The sequence below is a fragment of the Tauraco erythrolophus genome, chromosome 8 (assembly GCF_009769465.1).
Source record: "Tauraco erythrolophus isolate bTauEry1 chromosome 8, bTauEry1.pri, whole genome shotgun sequence".
Taxonomy (NCBI): domain Eukaryota; kingdom Metazoa; phylum Chordata; class Aves; order Musophagiformes; family Musophagidae; genus Tauraco; species Tauraco erythrolophus.
In genome coordinates this window covers 33,845,385-33,861,991 of record NC_141472.1, presented here as the reverse complement: position 1 = coordinate 33,861,991, position 16,607 = coordinate 33,845,385, and the positions used below count along the sequence as shown (strand labels likewise).

Below are 16,607 nucleotides of genomic sequence, written 5' to 3'. Positions count from 1 at the left end.
CTACAGCTACTGCACCAGGTCCTGCTGCTGCTGCCCATGGTCAGCGTTAATGATTGACCCGAGATGTTGGCTACTGAGTAACATCTTCAGTCCTTGCTTAGGGCTCGATTTGGGAACATGATTATATGTTCTAGAGATGCACACAGCCGTCTGTGTGCTTTTGGAGATCCTGTAAAGTGTGTAATGCCTGTTGACCTCCCTGGGAGAAGTCCTTTTTGGTTCCATGAAATGCAGCAGATCGGAAGAGGGGATGAGATTGCTACTCTTACACATTGGCACAGTGGGGAGCAAGCAGAGGGAGGGAAAGAGCTAGCTAAGGTAAAGGGTAGTGCTGGCTTGGGAACCAACATTTATTCCATATATATGTTTATTCATTTTCTAATGAAATGAGAAAATTTTTCTGAATGATGGAAGAGGTGAGAGTTTGGAGCAGCCTTCCAGCAGGAGGAAGAGAGCAGACCCAAACACTTTCAGGACTGGGCAGGGGCTCAGCCACGTTCGTTCACAGAAAATGGACCTGCGGATGCACAGACTTCTTCTCCATCTTGTTTCTCATGTGTCCTGGTTTCAGCTGGAACAGAGTTAGTTTTCTTTTTAGTAGCTAGAACAGCGCTGTGCTTTGGATTTAGTATGGGATTTGTTGTGAAAAGAATGTGCATTTATAGTTGATGCTGAGACATCAAGGACCTTTCAGCTTTCCATGTCTTGCCAGTGTGCAGGAGCACAACAGGCTGAGGGGGAGCATGACCAGGACAAGGGATCCACAACCCCCATTATGATTTGAACTTAGACTTAGGATTGAGGGTCAAATGGGCCAATGGAGTATTCCATATCATGCAACGGCATACCCAGTATATAGGTGAGGGTTGGCTAGGAAATTGACTTTCTCTCTCTCCCCACCTGCCCGGATCTCTCTTCAGACCTCTCGCTCTTCTGGGATTGTGGTTTCAGGACTTCTCTGTTTCAAGATAGCTAGCTGGGATGGGCATTGGTCACCGGTGGTGAGCAGTTACACTGTGCATCACTTGTTTATATATGTTATTATCATTTTAATACATTATCATATATTATTGGTTTTTATCATCATTGCTTTTAGTTTTATTTTATTTCAATTATTAAATTGTTCTTATCTCAACCCACGAGCCTCCTTCCCTTTTCCCCTTTAATTCTCTTCCCCATCTCCCAGGGATGGGAGAAGGTGAGTGAGTGGCTGCCTGGTGTTTAGTTGCTGGCTGAGTTAAACCATGACATCATGTTCTGGTGGATGTTAGCATCAGATACTCCAAAATGTCCATCACCTTGGGGTGCTTCAGCACCTGGCTCGCCAGTGTCATCCACACCAGCCATCAGTCTCCTGTCCTGGTGCCTCGTGGTGGCTGGTTGGGTTCTGCCAACCCTCTTGTTTGCCCTGCAGTTCTCAGGCAGCTTCATGCCAGCTCTCTGGAGGTGGTGGGGTTTGGGGTCAGGCGTCCAGCAAGCACCAACTGAGCAGAGAGAGGGCAAGAGTTGCAGGGCCCTCCCTGCTCCCGTCGCGCCCTCGGGATGGGGCACACGGGCTGTGCTGGGCTCCAGCTGGCCATCAACTCTGGAGACCTGCACACTCGTCCCATAGGTTCCATACTGCATATATCTCCATTGGTTATTTTTTTAAGACTGTATTTTCGCTCCTTTAAAGAATTATTTCTCCTAACACACACAAAAAGCGCAGGGGTGCTGAACTGAATTCATCTTGTGCACAAAGGTGGGTTTTGGCATTTGGCCCCCCAGACCGATCTAATTTACACTGGTGGGAATCCAAAAATAAATCATGTCTGTGTTTTCCTTATGCGAATTTTTCTCTAGTGTAGATGAGATCAGAGCTTGGCCTCAGTGTTACTGCAACGAGACGAGCCTGCACGTCCAGCACTGCTGGGATTTTAATTTTTTTCTTGTTTTCCCTTTCAGTCACTGAAAGCAACCACCAGGTGAGAAGTTCGGACATGGAGATAAGGACTTCTGGTGCTCCCGTGGACAGCACGGAGCCGGTGATGATGCTGGCAGGGAGCAGGGAGTGGGCATTGCTGCCTGCCACGAACAGTGCAGTGCCAGTGGTGAGCGAGGTCCCAGGGCACATCGGTGTCCCTGCCAGTGGTGGGGATGTCACCCAGCCAGGAGCAGGGCCCTCGGACAGCCCATGTGCCGGGACAGCGACCTGCCTGCCCATACCCAGCCATCCTCCTGGTGAGTTTTAGCTACGTGAGACTCTCCATTTGCCATACCCAGCCCACAGGCTGAGCGTAGCTGGTGGGGTAGGAAGGGTTCCTGCCCCGCTGCTGGAAACTCAGATTTTTGGAAGAAACTCAATCCCAGGAAAGCTGGGGTTTTTTTATCATTACAATGAAGGTGATTCTCAGGAGCTGCCACTGCCATTATTCACCACCCAGTAGCACCCCAGAGCTGAGACCCCCGGCATCCCCACGCCTCCTCCCGGGAGGAGCTGAACCCCATTATGAACCCAACTTAGGTTATCAGTGCCTGAGTTAAAAATATCTGACCAGCTGCGTCAGGATTTGTAGCTGAGGTCCTCACATGGAAGTCATGCATGTAAACGCCTACTTCTTGGCTTGGTCGTAATCTTCACCACTTTTGGTGAGACTATGGTCATGAGTGGACTAATGTACTTTTTTAAGCATGCGTGAAACCAAAGCCTGTTCCCCACTTCAGCAGGACAAGGCTAGACTGCTTGCCCTGTCCCTGTTGCAGTTTTTCTCTTGAAAATAAGTGGATGAAATAAGTGACTTGCTGAGATATGAGCATAGAAGTTGTCTTTAATTTTTTAATTCCTCATTTTTTTTCCTGCTTAGGGACGTGAGCATGGAGCTGGCATGCCCAGGCTGCCAGCTGCTGGCTCTCCTGGCATAAGCTATTTACGGCCTTGTGCATTTTTAATATTAAAAAAAAATAATCTCTGTTTCTTTTGTCGTGCACAACTGAAGACAAATTTTGAAATACCGATAATTTTTGGTGACAGAAACTCTCTGTTCCCAGCAGTCTCTCTTGCAGTGTGCTTTATGATAAATAGAGGGAACACGGTGGATGCTATTGTGTATCACAGGGCTGGGTACCACTGCGGGGGATGCTGCTGCCACCACAGCCAAGTCTATTTGTCTGGGGGGACACGACTCTCTGCGTTGCTTTGCAGCTGCTGGAAGCCGTCACCACACTGCGGGCAGCTGGGACAGAGGCAAGAGGGCTCTGGCTTCTCATGGCACCCCTGCAGCTGCTGAGAGGACGCCGTGGGTTTTGGCAGCCGTCAGCACCGATTTAGCTGAGAGGACGCCGGGCGGGCGCCACAGGAACTGGGACGTGGTGGGATCTGACCACGCGACGAGGTCGGTGCTGCTGCCTGCGTCCACGGAGACTCGTCATCCCGGTGAGCCATCCCAGTTCTGCCTGGGAACAAGGCGGATGCTGTTCCCTGGAAAAGCTGGGCATTGGTGAAGCCTGGCTTCCCTGCATCGCTAGAGCTTTGTATGCTGGATCTGGCCCTCCCTCCTCACCAGGTGTTCAGGGCAGTTTTCTGGCTTGTGCTTCATGCACGAAGGTGAAGAGGAGGGTCCATGTGGTTTTTCCTGGCCTTGAAAATTAGGAATTACTTGGTGCAGCTCCCAAACACGAGGCAGCTGTAGGCAGAGTACGGGAAAGGGGACTGCGGGCTGCTGGGACAGGCGGAGGGTGACAGCAAAGGGTGTTGGGTGGGCAGCTCAGCCCGTCTCTGTGCTCTCATTTGCTTTCCCCCATTGCCTTGCAGGCATCGATGGCTCCTCTCAACCAGCGAGTGGCTGGGTGGGCACGGAGCCACCTGGCAGCGCTCCCGCGGGCACCGCAGCCACTTCACCCTCAGGCAGCGGCAGGGGGATGCTGCAGCCCCTCCCCAGCACCCCTCTCCCCGAGGCACCGGGACAGCCCCAGTCCTCCCCTCCAGCTTCCAGTACCCTGAGCGGTGCAAACCCCATGGCACTACACCCCAGGGATGTCACAGGGGACTCCATGAGCTCTTTGCTCACAGCGTCGCCTGCCACGGACAATGCTGCCAGAGGTGAGCTTTGCTGGCCCATGGGTTTGTTTTAGGGCTTTAAAAAGCCTTTATGTAGCTTTTGGTCTCTTAAAACAGGGAAGATGCTGTGTTTTGCGCATGCTTTGTGTTTGTTATTATTTGGATGGATAGTTAGCTGAAATTCCCTGTTGAAAGCAGGATAAAGCAATGGAAAAAATCATTTGGTCCAAAAACCCTCAACATTTTCCATTTGAAAAAAAAAGGGTAGAATCTTCGGACCTTATCACCATGTTTCCTGCAGGGTGGGGATCTACACCTGCAAAATGCCTTGTCTGGTTTAGTGCCAGCTGCAGAGCGAAGGTGAGGTCCCAGCCCCACCTGAGCTGTGTGTCCCACCCGAGTGGTGCGGTAGTGAGGAGTGGGATCGGTAACCCATGCTCACAGCCGCACTGGGTGGGTTTGCTCGCGGCTAGATGGAGTGAGATGCCTGGGCTCCAACAACCCAAGCTGTGATAACACCAAGCTGTGTAGTGTGGTTGACATGCTGGAGGGAAGGGATGCCACTGAGAGGGACCTTGACAGTCTTGAGAGGTGGGCCTGTGCGAACCTCATGCTGTTCAACAAGGCCAAGTGCAAGGTCCCGCACGTGAGTTTGGGGAATACCAAGCACGAGTACAGACTGGGAGGAGAATGAATTGAGAGCAGCCCTGAGGAGAAGGACTTGGAGGTGCTGGTTGATGGAAAGCTCAATGTGAGCTGGCAACGTGTGCTTGCAGGCCAGAAAGCCAACCATATCCTGGGCTGCATCCAAAGCAGCGTGGCCAGCAGATCCAGGGAGACAATTCTGCCCCTCTACTCTGCCCTTGTGAGACCCCACCTGCAGTACTGCCTTCAGCTCTGGGGTCCCCAATACAACAAAGACATGGAGCTGTTGGAGGGAGTCCAGAGGGCCACAAAGATGATCCGAGGGCTGGAGCACCTCTGCTATGAAGACAGGCTGAGAGAGTTAAGGTTGTTCAGCCTGGAGAAGAGAAGGCTCCAGGGAGACCTTCTAGCAGCTTCCCAGTACTTAAAGGGGGGCGAAAGAAAGCTGGAGAGGGACTTTTTACAAGGGCGTGTAGTGATAGCACAAGGGAAATGGATTTAAACTGAAAGGAAGTAGTTTTTGATTAGATCTAAGGAAGAAATTTTTTACAATGAGGGTGGCGAAATGCTGTAACAGGTTGCCCAGAGAAGTTGTGGATGCCCCATGCCTGGCAGTGTTCAAGGCCAGATTGGATGAGGCTTTGAGCAACCTGGTCTGGTGGAAGGTGGAACTAGATGATCTTTAAGGTCCCTTCCAACCCAAACCATTCTATGATTCTGTGATTCTATGAACCCGTATGGGACAACAAACCCAAGATCTCTGGGCTCCATGTCTTCTCATTTACTTTGCAAGCAGCTATTTCTAGAGCTCTCAAAAACAGAGGCTTTCCCCCACTCCACATGAACATATCAAAAACCTCGGCATTGCTGGGTCCTTGTCCTGTGCCCAAGGCTTGCCAGGAGCAAACGCATCTCCAGGGCTCTCACATTGACATGTCCCTTCCCTCTGCCACAGCTGCCGGGAGCAGCAGCGGGGCTGCAGAAGACCCAAGGTCCGGTATCGACAGGATAGTGACCGTGGCTCAGCCCCTGGCCTCGGCATCCTCCTCGGTGGCCCCGGTGCGAGGACGTTTCCCCGGGCCCTCCACGGAGCGCCCGCTCGTCCCTTCTCACCTAACTTCAGAAAGCACTACTGCGGGTGAGCTCGGTTATTCTATGATTTGTTGGTTTACCCTATTTTGTACTTCCTTAAGCATTTTTCCCTAAGTGTTGTTAAGCCTGGGGATGTGTAGTGAGCTGTAGGCTCATACGGGAATGTGGCTGTGCTCAGGTTTCCTCCCTTTGCTGTTCAATGCCATGTTCAGGCTTCAAAAAAATGCTAAAAGAGCCTCGGCCGATTTCCACCAGTCTTAGAGCAGAGGTGGGATTTAAAGGCAAGTCCCCGCAGTCCTTGTCCTGTGGGGTTTCCCGCTGGCCGAGCCGCCCCGGCTCTCACGAAGCTGTGCTGTGCTGGCGGCGAGCCCCAGGTTTTGTACAAGGTCTTCCTGCAGCGAGGGGATTCATGCCTTTCCAAAAAAGCACTTTGTCCAGATTGAAAACTTCCTATGCTTAATATCCGTATGTGCGCTGTGAGCATCTGGGAAGAAAATGGGTCCATCTGTTTATAATTTCATACATACAAATCCAGGCTTTTTTATTGTGCCGTAGCCATTGGAAGCAGCTACCAGCCATCCAACGTCTCGACCACGGAGAGGAGAGTTTCGGATTTCTCCCCTACCAGTCCCTCTGCTTCCACAACTGTCACCAAGGATGGAGGGAGGACGTTGAGGTCTCTGCCAGCCAGCACCAGACTGGCTGACACAGCAGAGATTTCAACCGCTGGTATTGAAATCACCAGCTCTTCGGACCAGACCTGGTCTCCTGGGATGTCTTTGGGAGCCCAGGGTGGTGGTGGCAGTGGTGCCACAAGCCCGTTGCCGACGGGCTCGCTGTCTGCTTTGGAAAGCGCTTCCACGAGTGAGTTTTGATAGCTAGCTATATAACTCAGAACATTATTTAAAGACTCTTTATAAACAGAATACATCCTTTTTATTTTAAAGAAAAGAGGAATAATATTGTATTTGGCACATTCTGTACATTTAAAAACATTTCACAGAAATGAAAGTATGGATAAATATTATTCTTGTTGGAAGAGGAGGATAGATTTTCCTTGAAAACTTTTAGTTGAATTTTGCAAGCAATAACTTCAGGAGTTCCTATATAAAACCCATTTTTCCCCCCCGTCTTAATGATTTCCCAGTATTAAATATTTCCGTATTGAGTATTCACACATACATCGTCTGCATCCACTGATAGCGGGATGAAACCAACCCAGCTGTTTTCATTTACGCGTATGCAGTTTTATGTTTCTCTTCCCCTTTTTTTAGCCTTTAGCCGCAATTACGAACCCGAGAGCATCCCAGCTGCAGAAGAGGCGACGCTGCACTTGGACACCCACAGTGCTGACATGCCCAGCGTGGCAGCGGGGGCACTGGGCTCCTCCCCAAATGGCGACACAGCCAGGGTGACAAGAGACTCTGCTACCAGCACCGACCCCACCAGCTCTTTAGGAGGGACCTTCTCCTCCTCAAGGGCTGGGACGCGCCATCCTAATGGCTCACGGGAAGCCACCGACCTCCCAGCACTTCCCAGGGAGCCTTTGCTCACAAGCTCCCTCTCTGCCTCCGAAAGTACTTTCAGAGGTAAATTTGTTAGTCTGAAAGTTGGCTGCTTTGGCCTCGGATGGAACTTCACATCCCCACGCTGTTTTTCTTTAGATATGGCCATCAGTCGCTATTGGATATGTGGGTATTTTTCTTCCTGTCTGCCTCGGGCTGGCAGCGGGGTTGGGCGGAAGGGTGGGAGTGGATCTCAGCTTTTGGGTGAAAAAGTGAAAAATATCAATGTCCTCATTGCTGATGAAGCTCCATGCTGGGAAAAATCAGCCGTCGATTAGAAATAGGTGCGTGCGCTTTTTCCCTGTCGGAAATGCTTTTGCTGGGAAATTGCACCCAGCGTCCGGCGCCACGTCTGCTGTGCAGGCTGGTGTGCACACCCGGTGGTGCGGGGGCTCAGCTCCGAGACAGCAGCTTGACTCTCTGGACTGTCACTAGAAAACCTCAACTAGACCTTTTTTGGCTCATCCTTGAGATTTGCTTTGAAGTTAGAGGTATATACTCCTGATTTAAACAGGCTCAAAGGCACCTTAAATGCATAAATCGGGTGTTGTACACAGCCTGCAGTTAAAAAGTGTGGGTTTAGGTTGTGATTTTTGTGGCTTTTTGTAAGCCACATGTGCCTGAACGTAGGAGATTCGCCTCTTTCCAGAGCAGCACCTTTTCCCGGTTGAGACCTTGGTCTATCCAATATCTCGACAAACAGTGTACAAATGATCCCTCAAATGAATATATGCATAAGTCAAACCAGGTTTTGCTGTATCTTAGGTGTCAGAAGCAGCCACCAACCAGTTAACAGCTCAACAACAGAGAAGAACCCACTTGCCTCCTCTCCCACCAGTGCTTTCATTTCAGCCACGGCCACCAGCAGTGGCGGGAGGTCCCCGAGGTCTGCCACACGCGGGAGCCGATGGGCAGCAGAAATCTCCACGTCCAGTAGGGGCACCTCCAGGACCTTGGGTACAATCCAGTCCTTGTCCTCATCTTCTGTGAGAGAGACCTACGGAGTTCATGGGTCCAGAGAAACCACAGATTTCACGGAGCAGGTGGCAGACCCTTCGCTGACACACTCGCACTCTCCTTCGGAAGGCCCTTCCCCAGGTGAGCTCAAGTTAGAAGTGAAATACCATTTTTCTTGTAAGTAGGAGGAGGACTGTTACTGTATCTTACACTTGCCTAACTTTTTTCTGCTGTTGAAAGACGTGACAGCTATGCAGAATATATCATTTGGAAGGATGCTGTGTGATTTTTGTGTCTGAAATATTGCAGCTCTTGCTTGACCAAAAAATGTAGTTTGGGTTTTCTACAGAAAGGATGCATGGATGGAAAGTTTTGTTATGCCAAGAAAAAGAATTAACTTTCAAATCAAATTATTTTTTTTTTTACTATCTCCAGTTGCTATCTCTATTTCATATGCAAGAGAACTAAGTAAAGGAGAATTAGATCATGTCCCTGTGGTCCCAGTTTCTGCTCTCTGTCCTATGCCTTGGACCATGCTGCTTCCCAGAAATCGAGCCAGTTCAACAAATTTAAGGCAGCTTTGAATGTGGTCTCTGAGGTCCTTCATGTGGCTGTTTGGTCCTCGACCCCACTGTGGTGCTGAAGGGGTCTGATCCCCCTGACCTCATTTCTTCAGACTTCTCCTCTAAGACCTTCACACTCCTCAGCATTGCGCCTGGTCTGAACTGATTTCCAGCCTTTTCTGGGTTGTTATGATATTTGTTTATTCTAGCAGCATAGAGTGCACTCAGGCACGTAATGGTGAAATCAAGTGCATGACGTACCAGTTCAACAGTTTTCATACAATAGCGCTTTTCTCAGCTTCAAACCACATTTTTTAGAAGACAAATTTCTGTAAGGGGGTTTCACGTCTTTGGAAATTTCCTATTTTCTCTGGATTGACATCTTCTTGTATTTTCTACTTGTGCTTGTACTTGCTGCCTGTGGGTGTTACTGGAAGAGAGCTCCTCTGTTTATTTACAGTTTCACATGTGTAAAAATATTAATTGTTTTTTTCATCACAACTCAGCTACTGGAAGCAGCCGTGTGTCATTCAGCATCCTGTCAACAGAGAGAAGAACCAATTTGCCCACCACCAGTACCTCCATATCCACTACAGCCACCAAGGGTGGAGGGAGGACACTAAGGTCTCTGCCAGCCAGCACCAGGCTGGCCCAAACGACAGAGGTTTCCACTGCTGGTACGGAAACCATCAGCTCTCCAGACCATACTTGGTCCTCTTTGGGAACCCAGACTCGTGGTGGCAGAGGTGCCACATCGCTGTCTACAGACTCGTTGCTCACAGGCTCACCATCTGCTTTGGAAAGTGCTTCCTCAGGTGAGCTCTGACCATCCCTGTAGGACTTCTTTCTGTGAACCACAAATGTCCTCTCTGTATGGAGTGAGGATGCGCTAGAAGGTGCTGGACAATGGCATGGGGCATTATGGAGGAAAATTTCATGCATTAGCTGTTTTGTGCATTTAGTCACCAGAAAAAAACAGCCTTACTTACTGCAAGAGTAGTCCAGCCCCGAGGTTTGGTGTGGGTTTTTTTGTGAGATAGCACAATTTCAGGAGCACCCTGTTTGCTGTGCGTATACAAGCATGAAGCGACACCAGTCGTTCCTGGCATCTGCCCTGGGGTGCAAATGCTGCATCTACTGACCCAGTACAGCCCTGCCCAGCTTTATTTTGAGTATCGGGGATTTAGGTGCTGCTGCATCCTCACCTCCCTCACCGCGGTGCCGGTGGCTGGGGTGCAGCACCAGGAGCAGCGCCGAAGGGAAGCGAACCCAGCAGTGCTCCCACGACTTGTTCCTGATGCCCTCTTCGGGGTGTCCTCCTGTGAGCCGCGCTTCCTTGCACAAGACAGGGTTGTGTCTTCATGGTTTTCTCCTAAGTTGAGATCTTCTGACAATGTTCTATCTGTGCCCTGAGCCTAAGGTTGGTGACGGAAGAGTGCGCACCTACCAATTTATAGCTTAGTGTGCATTTGTCCTTTGTTTGGCAGAAGGGACCTCAGCTACAGAAGGACACCTGCCTGATGCTTCTCTCACCAGTATGCCCAGCTTGGTGATGGCCACCAGCAGTGGGGAGAGGACCGTGATGCCTGTGTCAGACACCCGTGCAGCATCCAGTGCGACAGAGAGCTCTGCTCCCACTTCACCCCACACAAGGTCCTTGGATGTGGTCCTTCTGCCGTCATCATCAGCAGAGCCGGGCAGGCAAAGTAATGTTTCACAGAGCGGTGCTGTGCTCGCTGAGCTTGCAACAAAACCACTGCCTGCATTTCCCCCCAGCGTTTCAGTGCCTTCGCCTTCACCAAGTGCTTCAGGTGGGTCTTGTGGTTTCCTAGTTTGCCATGGAAGGCATCTCTCCTCCTCACCCCCCTCCTGAACTCCCACCTTCCTTTTTCTGGCTTTAAACTAGATTTGCCTTTTTAGCTGGTTTATAGTGAAGGGCATCTGAGCACAGCACGGCTGGCAAGTTACTTGGGGCAGCGTTTCTCGTGTCAGGAACTAGATGGCCAGGCAGCTCTTCTGGGCCACACCTGAAGGCTGCCATGGAGCCTTGACCTCAGCCCTCAAACCAGGGGAGCCTGGCATGAGATGTGGCGAGGGTATCAGTAGACCTTTTGCCCTTCCTTATATCCCAGTTAAAGTTTCAGCTTTGGCTCTGCTTCCAGGGTCCCACCAGAGCTGGTCTGAAACCCTCTGGTCCTCCCAATGGAATTTTCTGCAGGACATCCAAGACCAGGTCCTACCTCCTGGCCGCTGTTCTCCTTCAGAAATGCTGTGCGCCTCAATCTGGTTTATTTTTCTGGTGTAAAGGGGAAAAGTACAGATTACCTGAAAACCCCACTTAGCAAATAAGTGATATTGGTCACCAAACGCCACCTCTGCTGTGGGAATTTAAATGTTCAGATTTTAGTCCCTGTAGAGGCCTCAGAGGTATTGTTAATATATAAAATACATGTATTTTAATATATGTATGTATGTATATCTCTGTTTTGCAATTCCAGAAAGAGGAAAAAGAGGTTCTGGTGCTCCTTCTGAGAACACATACGCCTCAACCGCGCTCCCCAGCCATGAGGAGGGGACATCTCAGGCTGCTCCTGACCGCGGCACGTGGAGCACAGTGGCGGCAAGCCCCACATCTCAGCAGGACACATCTGGGGAGCCCCACACCAGCCCCCTCCTGTCCTCCACAACATGGCCTGGAGCAGTACATGTCTCGTCCAGCCGTGCAGGGTACCCAGAGCCCAAGATCACCCTTTCGTCCAGGGTCTCCACTTACTTCTTGGCTGCCAGTGAACCTTCTAGTGAGTTTTTCTGAACTCTGGGATGATGTTTAAATTAAGAAAAAACCCACTCCCTCTCCCTCCCCCTCTTCCATGGCATTGATATGACCACCAACATGTGTCAGAGCTGTTGCGGTGTCTTGGGCAGGATCTATAAATGATGGTGATTCTGCTCCTTGGTGTTGTATATCTACAGCTGTTGGCACTTAACGAAAAAGTCTCAGGAATGAGATGTGTAGCTTTTTTCTCTAGGAGACATCTACTACCTGCTTGGGTTGGGGTAATAACTATAAATAACACAAATACGCTGTTGTGACTCTAACGGTACCAATTGTCCCTCTGTATTTGGACTGTCCTGTTTCTTTGGAGTAGGCTTTGTGCATTAAATCCACATTTAAGGTGACAGATATGCGAGATCTACTTCATCTGTGTTTAATCTGTGTTTATCTGTGCAATTTTATTAATCCGTATTTCCAAACAGAATTATTGTAGAACTCGTAAATGCTCTCTGCTCTGAGGTGATAAAATCAGATTCCTGCTTTTCGATCCTATTTCAGCCATGGGCAGCAGCCATCACTCCCTAAGCAGCTCGAGTGCCGAGGAAAGGATGTCCAGCCCCACCACTGATCCTGCGTACAGTTCACCTACACCTGCTGGTGGTGGAGAGAGGTCGCTGCACTCGGTGACGGACAGCACGGTGGCCGGTGGCACGGAGAGCTCCACGTCCTATACCAAAACCGCCAGCTCTCCAGGGCCGGCTGAGCTGGCGTCGGTGGAGCAGCGTGGGACGGCCAATGCCTCCACCAGCAGTGGGGCCTTCGCAGGCTTTGCAACAGAAACGCTCTTCACACGTTCTTCCAAGATACCCACTTCTTTCCAAAACGATCTCACAAGTTAGTGTCTCCTGGTGTACATTTGGAGGGGGGGAAGTTCACATTGTCTTGCATTTTTCTATGTTGTATACAAAGTTCTTATTCATTAGTACATGCAATGCCACCTGCAGGTGCACTCAGAGGGATGTTTTCATCAAAGGACTCAAAGCCAGACCCCACCTGGCTGGGTAATCATTGCAGAAGTGAAGCCATGAACCCAAGCAGGGAAACACTCCAGTTTTGAAGGCCACGTTATATTTTGCAGCCGAACTGGTTTCTTTTGGGTGATGCTTTCAGAAGTGTTTCATGATAACCTAAGTCAATTATAGAATTAAACCCGATTTTCAATACCCTATTTTTAATTTTTAGGGATTGCTGAACTTAAGTGTACATCCTGAAATTTGTATTATAAAATTGACTTGCACCTTTTATGCTAAACAATCTGTATTTTTTGCAGATTGACCAACCTAAATTTTTTGCAGGCTGATGTGCTTCTCATTTAGGATTTCCTGACTGCAAAGCTTTCAATCAATGAGTTCGTGATAAGCTGCAAATTAACATAATGTAGTAATTTCATCCTGCAGAGTGATGAAGTTTGCTGTGTCTAAAAATCAACTGACTGAAGAAGATGGATATTCTTTAGTTAGGAATGGAAGATAAGAGGGAGGTGGTATAAGTTTTATAAATTATGAGTGATAAAGAGAACAGATGGATTTTCCTGCTTAGCTTGCCATAAAGCTAACTGCTCAATCCTGTTAGAAAAGCAATACTGGAAGAATACTGGTTTAGAAACCTACGCGTATCATGGGAACTTGCATCTGTCTGAGTTCACCATTTTAGAATGAATTAAGAAGTGCAGAAGACTCCTGATTCAATAGCCATGCTTGCACGGTGCTGTAAATTGTTAGAAGAGCACAGGCCAGTTCACAAACAAGAACATTTTATGTGTTTAGCAAGTTATTTTAATATAACATCAAAATACTTTCATATTAGTGAGTCTTTCTAATATATTTTGTGCTTTTACTCCAGGCTTTTCAAGTAGCCATCAGCCAGTCAGTAGCATCGATGCTGAGAAACGGAGCTCGGTTTCTCATACGGACGGCACATACATTTCAACCATCTATACCAGAGGAGGAGAAAGGACCCTGCTATCTATCTCGAATAGCAGCACTTCTACTGACTCCTCAGAAAGTTCCACCTTTTTTTCTGAAATTTCCAACCCTTCTGATTCATTGAAGTCTTCTGTGGCACAGGACAGGAGGAACAACATATCCAGTGATGGCAGTTTTGTTGAACCATCTACAGAGCCGTTGCTGGTGCACTCTTCCAAACTCTTGACTTCTACTTCTGCAGGCAGCGTACAAAATACAACTCTCTTCAACACTGACTCTGAGTTGTTGACCACGGGCAGATCATCTTCATCAGAATTTCCAACCTCTTCCTCAGTGTCATCGCTCCATCACTTACTGCCATCAACACCAGCACCAACTTATTTGCTTACATCATCAGAGTCATCTGAGCCACTGTCACCCTCTGTGATGGCATCTTCACCTCCTATGCAGGCTTTGTCGTCCTCCTTGCCCACTTCCTCATTGCTTTCCCCATCTTATTCCTTAGCATCTTTATTGCCTCTGTTTTCGTCCCCATCATCCATCTCACAGTCCAACGATAGTGGTCAAACAAGCACCTCCGTAGCTGCAACTGTGGTCAGGCAGGTGCCCTCCACAACCGCCGTAGCCAGGAGCTCACCCAGAGGGACCTACAAGAACAATGTTACACACCAGCCCCAAAACAGCAGCGCCTTCACTTCCACCAGGTCTCCTCCTCTCCCCACAGCACCCATGGAACAGCTTGGTGGACGCATTGTGTCCGTGTCCATGTCCACTCCTGTGATGGTAACGGAGACTGCCTCACCAAAAGCCACCACCATCCAGGGAGGCACCTTTGAGAAGGCAACGTCGCTGCTCACCATGACCAGTGATGCCCTACGGGCTGGGCCGACCGATGCACCTCTTAGTCCCTCACCAAGTTCAACAAACCACAGTGTCATTGTCCCTGCAGTGGCACTAACCACGGTGAAACCTCCTGTGTTGACAACACTGGCCAGTCACCGGCCGACCCCAGGTGATGCTAGCACCACGAAAGCCCACAGTACTCAGACACCTGCTGCCACTAAGCATGTGTATACTACTGGTGAAAGCACAGAAGCTGTGGATCCCACCACTGCAAGACCTGGTAAAGTCACTGAGGAAAACATCCCTGTTACAAGTCCTTCTGAAGCCCCTCCAACCAGCAAGACCGCTGTGAGCATTGCAACTACTGTGGCTGCTACCAAACTAACCACTGTTCCACCATCAAGCAGCACAACCAGGCTGAGGACATCATCTCCAGCAACAGGTAACGTGTCTAATGACACTTAATCAGTGGTGGGGCCAGGGACAAGAGGGCCAGGAACACCTGGGTCCCACTTTAAGGGTCTTCTGAGGGTTATGTATGCAGGTATGACAGATCTGTTGTCAGCAGGGTTTGAGGATAAGAACTCAGTCTCCATGTTTAAGCTAAGGGTTTAGCAATCAAGCTCAGCTGCTGGAAGAGGATGAGCATTTTGGTGAACATTTCTGATAGAAATGTTAAGCTGAAATTTGAGATTTTCAAGAAAATAAAGCTGACTGGCCTTCCAGGTAAGCATAGGAAGCATTTTATATGTGTTGATCGGTCAACGATATCTATCAATATCAATCAATATCTATCTTATTAATGAGAAAAGGTGGTTGACCAGCACTTGGTATTTGTGTTGGAACTTCCTCTGTTATGACCTATGGTCGTTTTCTCCCCACCTCACTAAACAATCTCCTACTCAAGGGCCACCTCCCGTAGTCCTGCTGAGTGCGTTGTTACAATCGTTTATAACGACTGCCAGGCTCCTTGTCTTCCCAAGTAAATACATTGGGCGAAGTTTTATATGAATGGAAATCAGTTCTGTGTTTAAAGTTCAGGAGCCTGGCCCTCATGCCACTGTAGGATATTGTGCGTGCGAATTGCATTAGTCTCAGTGAAATACTGGCAAGAGTATATATTCCATCCAATAATTAAGTATTTCAGGGTTATTTCTTGGGTTGATTGGTTTTAGCTATAGCTATGGCTTCATGCAAAAAAAAATCACTGTAAGGGAATGAATTTTTTTTTTTTTTAATCAAAAACCAATGTAACATCTCCTTTTTACCAACTGATTCACTCTTTTGCCAAGTAACTCTTTCCTTTAAATACCGAGTTTTGCCATTTACCAGAATGAAAAAGATCCTTCTGCTGCCCGAGACACGGTGCTTTGTGTGTGTGCACTTACTGCCGGGAGAGAAGCAGCTGCCCGGGTCCCCCCGTACAAAGCGCAAGCTGAAGGACAGCAAAGTGAAAACCAGTGTTTTAAAATACCCACCCGCTGCTGGCTGCTTAGATCAGAGACACCCAATCTCCTCCTCGACAATGCTGTGGTAGCCGTGCCAGGCTGGTCGAGACATGGAGACCGCGTCAAATGATGTGTCCTGACGCAGAGATCGGCTTGGGACTGCGTGGTGCCGCTGTCGGAAATACACACACGACTCTGGCTCTCGCGCTTTGTGCTTTAGCCGCGAAGCCCACCCGTCCTGCCCCTGCTGCAGCGCTTGGCAGCAGCCGCAAAATAGGTACGGGTGGCGTGTAAGATGTCTTGCTCATCTTGTAGCACCTTGTCACTAAGAAGTCCGCAGCCCTGCTCCCATTCTGCCCTTGCACACGTGTGTGACGTGTGTTTGTGCTCATGTGGGTTATATGCACAGCAAGAGGAGCATTTTTGACCAGGACATGTTTTTTTTTTTCCAAAGGGAGGTATTGGATATCTTCTCCAGAACTTGCAGTTTGAGTTTTCTAATTTATGAAGCATCTGATTCTACTGTCATTAATTCCCCAAAACACCATATTTTGCAGTTGGTGTCTGCTCCCAAAGCCCTTGCTCACCCAGTGGGAAATGCATTACAAGGTCCCTTTTTTGGTCTCTCCATCCGTGACTGTAGGATTGTTCGTCTTTGGAAAGCACTCTGAGATCTGCAGATGAGCAGTGCTGTAGA

The 16,607-nt window shown here is 49.1% G+C and overlaps 1 protein-coding gene across 1 annotated transcript in view; it reads left to right on the top strand.

Moving 5' to 3' along the window:
* HEG1 (heart development protein with EGF like domains 1) overlaps positions 1–16,607 on the top strand; it is a 51,602-nt gene that overhangs the window by 18,477 nt on the left and 16,518 nt on the right. Inside the window, exons 2-13 of the mRNA XM_086615773.1 lie at positions 1,945–2,220; positions 3,182–3,412; positions 3,791–4,078; positions 5,637–5,819; positions 6,329–6,637; positions 7,048–7,362; positions 8,104–8,436; positions 9,365–9,673; positions 10,346–10,669; positions 11,357–11,656; positions 12,193–12,528; positions 13,537–14,904. Coding sequence (XP_086471899.1) covers positions 1,945–2,220; positions 3,182–3,412; positions 3,791–4,078; positions 5,637–5,819; positions 6,329–6,637; positions 7,048–7,362; positions 8,104–8,436; positions 9,365–9,673; positions 10,346–10,669; positions 11,357–11,656; positions 12,193–12,528; positions 13,537–14,904 — 4,572 coding nt within the window. The remainder of the gene's footprint in view (positions 1–1,944; positions 2,221–3,181; positions 3,413–3,790; positions 4,079–5,636; positions 5,820–6,328; positions 6,638–7,047; positions 7,363–8,103; positions 8,437–9,364; positions 9,674–10,345; positions 10,670–11,356; positions 11,657–12,192; positions 12,529–13,536; positions 14,905–16,607) is intronic.